At 37.7% G+C, this 14933-nt stretch overlaps 1 protein-coding gene across 8 annotated transcripts in view; it reads left to right on the top strand.

The window, feature by feature from the left end:
* The window catches only part of EHBP1 (EH domain binding protein 1), a 206559-nt gene that overhangs the window by 115296 nt on the left and 76330 nt on the right, over nt 1-14933 (top strand). For all 8 annotated transcript variants that reach the window (XM_030946204.1, XM_030946198.1, XM_030946201.1 and 5 more), the window contains 2 exons: nt 11036-11214; nt 11842-11890. In XM_030946204.1, the coding sequence (XP_030802064.1) occupies nt 11036-11214; nt 11842-11890 (228 nt within the window). The remainder of the gene's footprint in view (nt 1-11035; nt 11215-11841; nt 11891-14933) is intronic.

Raw genomic sequence — 14933 nt, 5'->3', positions numbered from 1 at the left:
TCCAATCAGAAATGCCTGTGGAGTTGTCTGTTCAGGAAAACCCATCAGGCCATTATCTGGGTCCCGTGCTCCTGAGAATTGTGCACAGTACAGGTGTAATAGTGCATGCTAACAACCCTGTCTGGTTCTTCACATACCCTGTTGTGGCAGTACCCTTCTTTTCTCTCTTAGCTCGGAATACTCCGTGTATGTATGAGCTGCAAAATTTGTTCCTCAAAGTCAAAATCAGCATTTTGTCTCAAATCTTTTAATATTACAGTATTTGCTGTGTAACCTTTTGCTCAAAGTGTTTATTTTTTATTTAAATCACAAAATATTTTTTGTTTAGGGAATTTAAACCAAGGAAAATGAAAGAGCTGCTGAACAAATTCAGTAGTTCCAAATATCAAGCTAATTTTTAAAATGTTAACATAAGTACTATATTGAATTAATGAAAAAAGCTATCTCTGTGGACAGTGTACTAATACTTAATTCAAAATTTTATGGAGTAGATCCTAGGGATCATTTAGGAGTTTTACATGTGTTTAAAAAAATGAAACCCAGAAGATCTGACTGCTGTGCATTTGCTGTAACGCCCCTGGAACGTGGCTAACGCCCAATTACTGCATGCTTAGACTTGGATGGGAATTACAATTGAGCTGTAAAATATTTTGACAGTTTCCAACTGTTGTGTGGTTATTAGCTAGGCATCATAAGAGAATGAAATTCAGTGATTTGATTAGGTTTGTATCATGATCTGCTTTAACTAGGACTTTCAACATAAACATGTAATGTGAAGTGTTAATCATTGGCAGTATTTAATTATTACCAGCTTTTCTTGAGTTCTGCAGGAGAGAATTCTTCTCTACCAAAGATTTTGATTTCTTAAATGAGACTTGCCATACCTTTATGCTTCAGCTTTTCATTTACAAGCTTTTACTTGTTGAGTGCTAAAAGCATAACCACACCAAATTTAATTTGTCGCATGAAAATTATGTGTGTATTTTTCAAGAGGATAGATTTGACAGTGTTGAAGCTAGAAAAGCTTGTGTTAATTACATATTATAAAACAAAAAGGATACTTTCATTTAACATGTATTTCTCCTTTTAGCTGAACAAGTCCTAGCAATTAGCAAATTTGAATAATGTAGGCATTCCTGGAAAAATATATGTTAAGCCAAGTGGCACTTGAATTGCTGTTACTTTTACGTGTATTTTTATTTTGAAATGAAACTAATAAAGCAAAAATATTCAAACTGCATGCAAATTAAGCTCCAGATTGTGCCAGTCTTGTTATGTTCATTAAGCCATTGAATCCTTGAGTAGTGGCTGTTATTCCATGGGGACTATTCACAGAATAAGGTACTATTCAGAGAGGTAAAGATAACAATCTGCCTTCACACTGCTTAAATAGTGCTCATTCTGTTGGGCAACTAAAGCAAGAATATTCAAGCCTGTCATTCCTTAATTTTTCTCTTGCTTTATTTAGTAATGCTTTTTTGTTTTCTGTGTTGCTTATGAGTGGTGCTTGAGAGTGAAGCATTCTGTTTCTGGTAGAGAAGGCTTTTTCAAGTGTTGTCATCCTGTTTTTTCTTTAAAAAACCCTCTAAGGTAATCTTTGTCTCTCAGTTCAGTCTGTGACATCTCTGCTGTGGCTGAGAGCTGATTTGGTTAGCAGTGTTGCTTGCATGTTGCTGTTTGCTAAATGCCTCATTTCACCCAGCTGTAATTGGTGGAGTTTTTCTGACTCTTGTCCTGGGTTTGACCTGAACTCTCACCTTGCAGATGACAAAACCTTTGTAATGGTATCCTAGATTTTAAAGTGGCTTTGTGACTCTGGAAATGTGCTGACTGGGAGAGAGCCTTCCTCTCTGGCAGTCCTCACGAGGAGCAGTTGGAGTGGTGGGCTTGTAGTCAGTAGCCAGTCTCCTAAACATCTGAGACAGTTGTAAACTGTACAACTGTAGAGTTTTTCATTTGGAGACTTGTTAGTGGTTATTGAACTTCCTGTGTATTCAGATAACTGTGTGCCAGGAAAAAAAGCAAAATATGCTGTGCTTTGCAAGGTGATCTGATTAACCTTGGGGAATTGGTGCATGAGTTGCTTATGGAACTAATAATATCAGGCCTTCCATGGAAGGATTAATTTTTAGAATGGGAAATGGGGTTTTTTGGTGGGTGATTGAACTGAGAGGCCAGTGTGAAGTGTTGCTTGGTGGGAATTAGGGGTTTTCCAGCTCCTTCCCATGCAGCCAGAGCATGGAAGGAAGCTCTGCCAGGCTCCTGCTCCCTGCTGGCAGCAGCCCATGTGAGCTGTAGGCTCTGGAGGTAAGAGACACAGATAATGTTGGTCTGAAGCACATCTGAAAGATCACTTGGTCTTTCTACTTGCACAAATGCTAAGTTCTCCTTTACAAAATGAAAGATTTCTGCAACCTGTTGTTAAACAGTAATGAAGCATCCATGGCCTTCCCAGGCAGTCTTGAGTGCTTCATTTTCATTATACTGCATTAAAGAATGCTCCTCCTGATGCCTGACCTCTAGCAACTAAAGCCTGTAACTTTGTTTTGGTAAACATTGGTCTGGGGGTCCAAGGGTTTGCTTTCTTCTTAGGAATTTTACGTGCTTGATGATTTACCATGTTACTTTCCTCTATTGTTTGTTCATACTATAAATGACCTAAATGTGTTTTAGCTTTCTTCATGCTTCTTTTTTCCCCCTGTGCAATTTTCTTTGGGCTCATCTTCCTTACACTCTGCAGCAGGGAAAACTGAATGTAAAATTTTTGATGTGGTTTTGTTGATGCTAAGTGGAGTGAGAGAGGCAGTCTTGATCTTGCAAGCTTTATTCCTGTCTGTACATCTCAGTACAATGTTTGTCTTTTTCACAACAGCCTGATGTTGTTGACTTTATGTTCAGCTTGAATAGACTGTTTTCCCCATATCCTTTTGTGAAGAGCTGTTACCTAACCAGTTCTTCCTTATCCTGCATTTATGTAAATGATTACTCCTTCCTATGTTTCACTTGCAGCTATTGAATTTCATACTGCTTTTTTCAGAACTTGACTGCTTTTTATGTGATTGGAGTTCTTCTAGTGCATTCAATGTCCATTGGATGTCCATCCCAGCTTCTTGTCCAGTGCATTGTTCACCTTCCTAATTCAGACTTGCACTGAACCTAAGAAATACTCTTGCAGAACCCCTTTCAATGCATATTTCCAAGAATCACCTAAAACTAGTCTTGGATATAGTTTTCCAGCCTGTTTTGCACCTATATGAGTCTCATTAAGGCTCTGTTTTCCATGCTTCCTTATGAGAGCATCTTGAAAGACAATTAAAAGCTCAGCTACATCTGTAATCTGTTATATGATGCTTCTCTACTCCCTGCTTCCCTCTTGTAGAAGGAACTTGGAGTGCTACTCATGATTTGTTGATGACAAATTAATGTTTGTTGCTTGTCTTCTTTTAACTTTCATATGCTAAGAAGGGCCTTAATTGTTTGTTCCATCTCTTTTTCATTTGCTTGTCTGCATTCTTGCTATTTGTCCTTTTTCTTATGCTTTTAAAGGCTAGAAGGAAATGTAGTCTTTTCCTACACTTCTAATATTCTCCCCTATGTTCAAGTCTCAAAACTGACTATTCCTTTCAGATGTTGTTTCACATTGGTTCTTCCAGGACCTTAGGATTACATTAAATGTGTTCAGCTAATCTGAAAGCTTCTGGTTTATCTAAGCTGTTTCCACATGGGGCTGAAATCTGACCTTTCTGTGCCTGTATGAGTAATGCAAGTCTCCAACTTCCATCTGATTTGTAGAATAAAGACAGATGTAGAAAAAAAAGTACTGAGCATTTCAGATGTCTCCCCATCATCTATGGACAGCTTCTCCTTACCACTGAGGAGGGAAGCAATACGTTTGTTAATCTCCATCTCGTGATTGTTTACATAGAGTCAGCTGCTGATGCAGTAGTTTATCAAGGCAAAAACTTATTTCCATTAAATTCTCGCTTATCTCTTGCTGTCCTCAGGAGCTTTAAGAATATCCATCTTTATGCCTGGTGCCAACTCATGGGTACCAGCAGCTCATGGGCACCAGCACCTCATGCAGGATTGTAAAATATACTTATTTTATTTCCACTGTCAGCCAGGTGGAGTATTATGGCCTTCAGGGGTACTGTGACATCAGTACCAGGCTTAAAAATACTGAGTGCTCTAAGCATACCCAAACAGAGATTGTTTTCCTTTGTTGCTGCAATACCTGGACAAATCTGGCATCTGTGTTCTGTTCTCAAGTATTTCAAACAAAGATTTCTCATAGGTAAAGGCTAATGCTTCCATAAATCTGCCTATGGTTGGGCAGTAATATAAATGATGCAGTAGATTTACAAAATAGGTAACTATAAAGTTTTGAGCAATGTCACCTTTAATGAGCCAACATCAGAAGGTTGCCTGAAAAAACCGTGTCTGTTGAAATGTTCAGAAGAGTGGGATAATGACTTGTGTTTATTTAATGGCTCTGTCAAAAGAAATTCCTGCAAAAGCAACAAGAGTTCACTGTTTTTAGGAAGAATTGGCAGTGACTCTCATTTTTAGTTTGCCTTGTGCTTTCTTTTAGAAGAGATTCTTGTGACCTTTTCTGACAAGCTCTAACACTTCCATTGTTTGCTGCAGGCCTTTGAAATGTGGCAGAGATAGCCTTGGGCCCAGGGAGGTGCGTTTTGCTAGTTCAGTTCACATTTAACAAAGTTAAAAGCTTTGAAAATTGCTATTCCTCATCTGTGGTTTAAGTTGCTTAATTCTGGCAACCTGCCCAAAACCCTGAACGTTCCCATCGTGGCACAGAGCCAGGGATTGTGAACCAGCAGCATCCTGGTAGCTCATCTGGGCTTCCAGCACAGATTACATGAGAGCAGAGCATTCAGCCCACATGCCACCGGGACAACTGGAGGAAGGAAGGTGGACACAAGGAAACTGCCTGTCTTCTGAGAGGAGAAAAATGAGGCCCCATCCCTGCATGTCATCTGTTCATACTGTTACATTATAAATACGTGTAATCATCAGAGACCGAGCTCCGTGTTGGCTTCTGCTTAATGGTATGAGTTCCACAGCTTTTCTTGAGATTTTTAATTGAAAACACGGTGCTCAAGACAAAGATTATGCGACCTCAGGGAAGAGAAGCTAGGTGAGCCTGGCCCAATCCCTTTTTAATAGTTCAGTCTGAGAAGGAGATCACTGTAACTTTTTTCCTGGCTGTACTGACCATCAGGTGAAATTACTTCCGCATAAGCAACCAATTAATTATGTTGTCTGAGATTTGTTTCCCTTTTACCAGTTCATTAACATAATCTTCTCCTTGCAATTAGCTAATAAATTTAGGGCTTCTCAGCTTGGTGAGGTAGCTGCCCACACTCCTGTGCAGTCCTGTTCTTCTCTGCTAAGAACATCCACGGGGGAGGTTGTCATCTGGAAATAAATCGTCTGCCTTGCTCTTAATTGATTGCCATGAGCAGACAGCCTTGTGTCCTGTTGCGCAAACGAGGCAATTGTCCAGCAGTTGATGTGTTGTGAATTTTGGTTCTGAAGGTTTAGAGTTTAGTTCTGAATTCTTGGCTTCTTTCATCCTTTTAATCCCTGACAATGAAAACCAAACCAAAACCCTAAAAGACTCGGCTAAGAAAATGTTACTTCATTTCTAGACAAAGTAAAAAGCAAAAGGAGGCTACCAGATAATTTAAAAAGTTACAAAATTAAGTACGTAGCAGTAGCCTTTGTTACTGCAGTCTCTCCCATCTTTGTGCACTGGATGCCTGTAGGTTATATACATGTGCACATTTCAATTGTATGATGGCATACTGTAATTTTCTACCAGATCACTTCCTTGGTGCTCAGAGTAAAAGTAACCAGAGGCAGCCATCTGCAGGCTTGCTTTCATTTCTTTGTCCAGGTATGGTTTGGAAAAGCTCTTTCCAGACTCCTGGCCATCAAAATATATAACAGGCAACTGAAAACCCTTTTGCATTAAATAATCAGACCTGCTTGACCAACTGCTAACTTGAGGTGCGTCCCAAGGATTTCACCTTCCTCTTCACCTTCCACATTCAAACATGAGAGCATCATGTCAGCTCATGCAGATGTTTAAGTGTTGGGTTATGATTGAACATGGGCTGGTTTGGTTGTGCCAAAATTAAACCTGTAAAATGATAAGCAATTTAAAGCTTATGCCTAAGGCTTTTGAGATAAAAGTTTGTATTTTATTGCATATCCACATTAGCTGTAGGCACAATCAGAAGAGTGAGGAAGCCGAAGTTTTAAGATGTCTGCTGCTGCTGAAACCTGGAGGTTACCTAAATTCTCATTATTAATCATATATAGGAAATAAATTCGGTGTAACTTGTGTCCAGCAGCTGGGTTTTCATATCTTGTTCATTTTTAGGGACAGTAGGAACCAGAGACATTTTGCACCATGCACATAAGTAGCACAAAGTTAAAGAATGTTCTCCTAAACTGATCAATTTCTTTATCAGAGTAACAGAATAGCAGAACTAACATTTCTTTCAAGGAAATGTGTATTTTCTAATACATGCATGATCTTCCCTTATTAGAAGCAAAGAGCAATGCCACTTGTATTTTGATGAGTCACTAAATTGTAATCATATGGTGACGACCTGCTATGTAAAAAATACCTAACTACCCTAATTAAAGAACATCTCAGCACAACTGGGTCACGAGGACGTTTTCTCTATTTTTGGAACAGAACAGAAAGCTGTTCCATTCTATCTTTGCAGACTCTTTCCATATTGTATTTGAAATTCCTGATACCACTTCTTGACTTATGCCCAGACTGTTCCACAGCCCAGAATAAGCAAAATTGAATGCATGTTGGACACATACAGACCTTGCCAAAGGCATAAATTCTATTAAATGAGCCATATTCAAATTCTAATACTCCCAGGCTAGTGGGACATTCCTATGGGTGAAATCCTGTGTTGTTTAAAAAACAAAATTTTAGAATATCATTTTGAGGATATAAACTTACCTATTTGACTGAAATGTATTTGGTGTCTTGCTTCTATTGCACCTTTATACAGCTTTTCAGACTGTTCAGTTCAGCTGAGTTTCCTGGACTTCTACATCCAGCCACCTGCTGCACATTTTCACTCACCTACTTGTGCCTTTCTTTCATTTACCTTACCTTGCATTTTAATGGTTGCACAATTTTCTGTGAGCCCAGACAGCGTCGTGGTTTTGATAGGGGTACGGGAAAATCACTTTTATTTTCCTCAGTCAAATAAGTTAAAAGGCCAGTGTCTGTACTTGCCTCTTGAGGGAAAAAATCTTGCTTATTCATTGTTTGTAGGTCTTCCCCATTCTGACTTTCAACCCTATCTCAATCTGAGATAGCTCAATCTGAGCTTCCTCTGCTGCAGTTAATTACCAGTCCTGGGTGGTTGTCTCAGCTCCTTTCGTCTTCTAGGAGTTGTGTTCATTCATTAATACTCAAACCACGTAAGTGTTCCACCTAGATTACAAATATTTTTTTTCCCTTCTCTCAGTATCTTTCTCTTCTGGGCTTCAACACTCCAGCTTTCTTTAAACACCTCTACCCTCATGCAACCTGCCTACAAGCCCTTGAGGTCCTCAGACTGAGCCCCTAGAGTCTTCATCCTGTCTGTGTCACCGTCCCATAGCCCTGTGTTCTCATCACTGTTCTAGTCTTGATTTTCTCCTCCTGAGTGTTGGGCTGTGTCAGAGATGCAGCTCAACCCTTGCTGTGTGAGCCATCACTGTGCCTGGTGCTGGGTTTCTCAGAGCAGCAAAAACAACTATTTGAATATTTTTAAGTGTGGGTATGCAGCCTAATACTTGAAGCTATTATCCTGTTGTTAACATAATGGTCCGATGGGATAAACTCCCAAGAGAAAAAATGCATACACTATAAAACATATCAACTGAGCTTCCAGAATGTGTAAAAAGAAGAATAGAGACTTCAGTGCTTTTGTTGAGTGTGAACTGAAGATATCCTGAAGCCATTGCTGACTCCAGCTGATAAATCCATCGCATGGTGCTGCGTTTAGATCTGAGCTACCCTCTGAGCTCTGGAACCTCTGCGCTAGCCGTGCGCTGCTCCACGGCTGGACAGAAGCCAGTTGTGCTGGATTCCATAACCTGTTGATCAGTGAGCAGCTCTGGCAATCTGCTGTAGATATCTCGGGCTTTCTAGTGGCATTTCCAGACGAGTTCGCAGGGACTTCAGCTTTTGAGCTCAAAAAGGCAAGTCGTGACTGCTGTGTCGTTTAGAAGAATTGTGTACTCAGTGCTGAAAAGAATGATGTAAGAAAAAGATTATTAAATTTTCATTTCATCTGATTAGTTCCTACCAATCATGTAGAGCAAATACATGCTAGAAATAGGCACTTGGTAGTAATTGTGTTTGCACCAAGCCAGTAATTAATATGTCCAACATACAAATATCAAAAGAAAATGTTTTGCATAATGATTTTTCACACATACAAGAAAAAGAAACTAAAGCTAACATTTGTTAACTCCTCTGAAGGCCTGTCAAGCGCTCACACACAGTTCTGCCTTTACTTCTGTATTTCCATTGTGTCTGGAGTGGAATGCTTTTATCATAGATTAAATAATGAAAGCTTTGATGCAGGTGGTGATTAGGAGCATAACATTGTCATGGTATTAACTTCACCTTTATCAAAAAAACATGGACTAATAAGTGTGGAAAGAAAACCTTATACAATTTCTGCTTTATCAGGTAAGAGAAGAGAAGAGAAGATTGTACGTGTTATGCACATTATGTGCGTCCTAAATCTTCTGTGTTCTGGAAAAAGTGCTTTTAGAAAATCTAACATAAGTGGAAAGACAAACACAGAAAAAAAGCTCCAGATTTTCAAGGAATCTGCAGTCCATCTTTTTAAACATTGATAATTTTAGAATAAATTTTTAAATAAAGTATGCAGCTGCTTAATGTATTGGTTTAATACCTTTGTATTTCCTTCTGTAAAATCTGGTTTTAAATTCAGTTACATCTTCAGTTTGTTAGATAAGTAATTAAAGTAATTTAAATGGCAATATTGCCTAAGGCAATTTCAGTGTTAACCAGAAAGCGTTGAGGCAACTGGAAAATTTACCATTTTTGTTGATAGTTTCAGCAACAAGTATTAAGCCTTTATAATTAACATTTAATATATCTGGTTAGTAGTGCTCTATGATTTGAAGAAGTAGCTTTTTGCATTAATAATTTGTTAAAATATCACCTTTCCGCTATTTGATAATGATGTTTTAGTTTTCTTCTCTCAGTAGTGCTATTTCCATGTCTATAACTTATAATAATAGGAAATATATTTTAAGTGACGTAGCACCTTAAATTTGAGGTCAGTGATTAGTTACTGGGTTTTGCTTCAGTTTGTAAAGAAAACAAGAGAAAAACACCTTCTTAATTACTTCACTGAATCTGGAGTAACAGTCTGGCAGCTCCTATGCAATATTTGTTTCTCTCATTAAAATCTTGTGCATGGTAAAGTTTATAATTTATTGCTGCTTTTCCTTTCCTATTTTGTATATCCCTGTTAAAGCTGTTAATTCAGTGTATTTGGAGATATTTGTCTCATCGTTAATGGATTTGTTCATGCTGATTTGAATTGTTGACAGGATTACAAAACGTAAGCACTTTCTAACAAGTTATTTTGTACATATGAGGTGGTGTTAAAAAAAATCATCTCAGCAAGGTACACCTTTTGCACTTTGTAAATGAGTTAGCAGTGCTTCTGTCTGGTGAGGAGGTAGTGTGTTTATGCAACAACTTTTTAGGGCTGATTTGACAGTAAATGAAAAATTACTTCCCCAGCTCTGCACTTTTTTTTCCCCCCAGAAGCAGTGAAAACAAATGAGTTGATAGCAGCTAATTGTTGAGCACTGACAGGCTTCAGTCAAGGGGGGGCATCGTTGGTCTTTCACAAATAGACAATAACAAGTAAATCCGTTTGACCATAAAGTGGCTGTGATATAGTAAATTAGTTGCTCTTAATTTGTGTTAATTTGGGAACTCTCTAGCTCTAAAGTGCATCAAGAGCTTGTTTGTTTTGTATATATGCTTTAAACGATATTACATTGAAAGAATAGGGGGTTTCAGTTCTTTCACTCTAATTCAAATGTAGGATTTACATCAGTCACATTCTGCATGTTTGATTAGATCTAAGAAGTTTTTTAAGTGACAGTATTTTTCTAGGGAAATGTGTATGTCTTGAAAACAGCTGCTGTAATTAGTATGCTGAATTTGAGGAGCAGCGGATAGTCTGACAAATGCCAAATGCCTGAAGTGTTCTATTTTATTTCTTGGTTTATGCCCACAAAAATGTTACTAAAAGAGTCAAAATAACTTTTTTTGGAAATGGTCATTATTAGCTAACGATGATCTAATGGTTGTTAGCTAATGACACTTGTTAGAAACCACCCTCTGATAAGAGTTTTCATCTAAAATTCCTTTCCCATGTAGAAAAGCTGAAGCCTGGAAGAGGCAGCTCTTCGGGTAGGAAGTGGCTGTTCAGAAACACGGTGCCATAATTACCTTTATGCAATCATTCACTGGCACAGAAAGAGCACCAAAAACTCTCCTCTGGAGCCTGTACCAGAGGAATTCATCAATCCTGTGTCGTGACTTCGATTGTGAAAGGGCTCGTGGGGATGCTTTTCCATGGCTGCAGTTTGGGAAGTCTTTTCAAGGCTATGTGTCACGGGCTGTGCAGGGCTGTGCTGTGTTTCAGCACGGATGTTTCCACTGGTACAATTCTTGGCCTCTTCCCCTGTGTAGATCTGGAATCCTGTATATCTGCATCCTTGGGAGACAAGTGCCTAGGGCAACAACTGTAGATAATAACTCGCGATTTGTGTCTTTTGCAAGTTACAGTCATTGTAAACTGACAGCTATGAAGGACCTAAACTCACATCAAAGGATACAGATCATCTAGTTAGGTCAATTAATGTTAATTCTCATCTTCCATTAAATTCTTTTATCTTTTCTTTTTTTTTTTTTTTTTTTTTTTTCCAGCCAAGCCCAATACCAAGTCCTGTTTTGGGGAGAAAGCCAAATGCCAGTCAGTCATTGCTTGTGTGGTGCAAAGAAGTTACAAAAAACTATAGGGGAGTGAAAATCACCAATTTCACCACGTCATGGAGAAACGGTTTATCCTTTTGTGCAATATTACATCACTTTAGACCAGACCTAATGTAAGTTGTATACTCTTTGTCTGCATAAGCTAACTCATAGAAATACTCAACAATTTTTTAACTTGAAAATCAAATACTAGTGTGCTTTAGGTGCTGAACTGTTTTCACCCTTTGCTTTCAAGCGGGGAACCGTCCTTTCTAAGAAACCAGGTTTATGAATGCTCAAACTTTGTGACCTCTTTGCTCTCCCTTGTTGCATAAACAATTATTTCTCCCCTCTCTGTGATTTGTTTTTCTTCTTCTTAATCTTATACAAAGAACTGACTTCAAGATGATTATGAGAATTGCGCCAGTGTTGAAATGAGATGAGAGGAATAAGCTCTTTGTATGCTGACAAGGACGGATTACCTCCTGGTAAATTTGGTTGTCAAGGCTGGCCTCTAGTCCCTGCCTTAACTTCTTTTTTAGATGGAGAGCTTCAGGCAATGAAACATGTAATCGGTGTTTATTTATTTATTTATTTATTCCTTTAATTTTCCACACTATTAGTTTTGTTGATTGAATTGCTGTGAAATTGCTAGTTACTGTATGATATTATTGTATGTCAAATTTTTAGATTTAGTTTGTTTTAAAACTGCTGCTTTTATCAAATACTGTATATACCCACTGTGCCATTTTCCCCCTCAGTGACTACAGGTCCCTGAACCCTCAAGATATTAAAGAGAACAACAAAAAGGTAAGAACTGCCAGGCAAAAAAACAAAACCCAAAACCATAGCCTCAATTTTGACTTCGCTGCAGGTTTTTATTAATTTTGGGAAAGTGTGGTTGTTTTGTAAGGTCATAACTGTGGCTCACAGAAGGTATTCGGCCTCCTGCCGTTCAGATCGGATGTGTTATTGATTCGAGTTTGTCATGGCTTTAACATTCACAACAAGTGCAGGGCTGGCATTAGAGTTTAATATTTGTATGGCCTACATTAAGTGTGAGAGCAGAGGAGGGGCCTGGCCAGCCTTCTGTGAGCACTGCTCTGGTTTTTCCAATCAGCCACGTAACTAAAAGAATGAAAAATGTAACTGCTCTTGGACTGTGGCACACAAGGCTTCTCTTGCTGTTGCTTTAACAAGGCTCTGGGAGCTGGGCACGGTTGATGTTGTTTTGATGGTGGTTGTTATATTTTTAAAGATGGAATTTTACACCTACTCTTACACTGCATCAGCTGAATGAAGTAGTGTGCACAACATGGGAGGTTTAGAATAAAAGGTGTTGACATATTCCTTTACAAATAAATTAAATGCAAAATAGCAAAATAGTTAATAGCCTTGTGCTGTGCAACTGCTTTAAACCACTCTTTGTAGTTGCAAGATGTAAAAAGTTTCTCTGGAAGAAGCAGGAATTCAGTTTGGGGATCACCGGAAGACTGTTTATTTCTGCTCACTATTTTAGATATGTTACAAGCTTCAGTTGGGCCCTAGGGACATGTTTAAAAATTACAGTTTTCATGTGAGTGAAACATAAAATTGTTCCTGAAGATCATCTGAAAATTGTTTTAAGTATCTGCCTTCTTAAAGCTGTGATTTTATTTTTATACTGCTTTAAAAGGCACTAAATTTAACTGAGATGAAGGTATAAAAATATACTTTAAATAAATTACCAAGTTCAATATTATATAGGAAACATATCTGCAATCTAGTATTATTTACTTATGTGGAATTTATGAAAGTGCTTTATTAAAATTCATTTTGTTTATATTTTAATGTGCCTGCACACTTATGTGTTAAACAGGGCGTTACTTGTCTTTAATTTAGTACTTGAGTATTATAAATAATGAAATATCTCTGAGCAGCTCCTATCTAATGAGTATTTAGCTGATGATATTTTTTTTCATAATAATAGGAGGGCTTACAATGACCTAAGTGGATTATCTGTGGCATCACAGTATTTTCTGTGACCATATGTTTTTGTACTTCAAGTTTTGTTGAGCGTCTGGCCTAATTAAGCTGGATTATAAAAAAGAAAGAATAGATTATTAATTAAAAATGTTAGCAGTATGATCAGTCATCTTTTCTTTGTGAAACTGTGATGGCAAACAGTGAACTTTTTAGCCTGTCTCTAACAGGATATATTTCCCAGAATTGAAGAAATAGTGATTGTTATTATGGTGCAGTTTTTTTCTTTCATCACTTTGCCAGCCTTTGCCTGACAGCTACCCTGAGTATCTCAGTTGCTTCCTGCAGATTTATTTCCTGGTCTCACACAGTTCTGCCAGATAACCCCGTGTGCCCTTGGTTGGAGTGAATGCAGCACTGCCAACAATGGCTGCCTAGAAATTCCATGCAGATACGTAACACATTTGACAATGATTCCTCCTAACCAATTAAAATAACATCTTCGGATGAATAGGATGATTTTCTTTGTCTGAAGCAGTTAGTTTTATTTTTTTCACCAATGTTTTTCTGCCTCTCCCTCTCCCCAAATGGAAAACCATAGATTAAAGGTTAACCCGTAAGAGTATAGATTTTAAAGTGAATGACCTTGTTTGTATTTTAATTTTTAAAAAAATAGGAAATCTTAAGATTTCTTAACAGCTGTTTCAGTGCAAATACTGTGTATAATTAGGGATGGAAATGCACTCTTAAAAAAGGCATGTCATCAGAAGTTCTTTATAATACACACCAACCACTTGCCAGTTGGGTGCTGCCACTGATGCTGAATAAAAAAGGGTATTTACCTGTGACATCTGATCTTGGCCAATATGTCAGTGTGTTACAGAGTTGGGAAATGATTGGAATACTGCCTGTGGTGCTTGTGCTGATGGATCCCAATTGATGTCTGTCAATCAACTTGTCAGTAAATTTAAAAAAAAGAAAAATACTTCATTGGGAGATAGATAAATAGGCTTAGTCTCCTGAATATACATATATTTAAAAAATCCCAAACAACTACTACATTGGCATCAGTCTGAATTGGAAGGTATTTTTGGTGCACATTGGAAATTCAAATTTCTATCAGGAACAAAAGAGAAACCAAGATTATCCTTGAGAAAATTACGAACATTACAGGGATACTTTCCCAGCTGGTCTAAAGAGTTGTGCTTCTGCTTAAATCTCAGATATAGCTAACTATCCATATTACCTTCCTAGTAATGTTAAACAGTTAATTTGATTTACTATGTCCATTTGATTATTATTAAATAATAATTAAATTTAAATTAATGGAAAATGTATTAAAATTACAGCATACTGGCACTATAGTTCCTCATCAACATTAGAAATATTTTGTCTTGCTCATAACATGTCCTACACTTTAAAAACATAAGCTACTAAACAAGACTTGGGCTGGATCTTTGGCAAGATGAAGGAATGAGAAGTAGAAGGGCACAACAGTATTTTGCTAATAATGAATTTCTGGTTTTAGTCACTGTTTAGAGAAGCTTGGTTCATTTATCATGTGAGTATATCTTTTGGATGCTCAATTGGCACTTCTTATTTTTATGATGCTCCCCAGTTCTTGGCCATTTCTAACAAATTCCTCAATTCATTTGAACTTGAGTGATCATCTTAATAAAATATCGCATTTTTAAAAGGAATTATTTTAAATTATACATTTAAATAGAAGAATTCAGTCTTACAGGGTAGTATTGAGTCAAAATGGACAATATTCCTTACCTTGAAACTGGAGTTGGTGTTTTTATAATAGGTGTTCATGCTCATGTCTACAATTTGATTCCACAAAGTCATAAGAACAGATCTAATTGCGTGTGTAGGAGATGCTTGTTGG

This window comes from Camarhynchus parvulus, chromosome 3 (assembly GCF_901933205.1).
Source record: "Camarhynchus parvulus chromosome 3, STF_HiC, whole genome shotgun sequence".
NCBI classification, from domain to species: Eukaryota; Metazoa; Chordata; class Aves; order Passeriformes; family Thraupidae; genus Camarhynchus; species Camarhynchus parvulus.
Note: the sequence above shows the minus strand (reverse complement) of the source record. Positions and strands in the feature narration are given on the sequence as shown.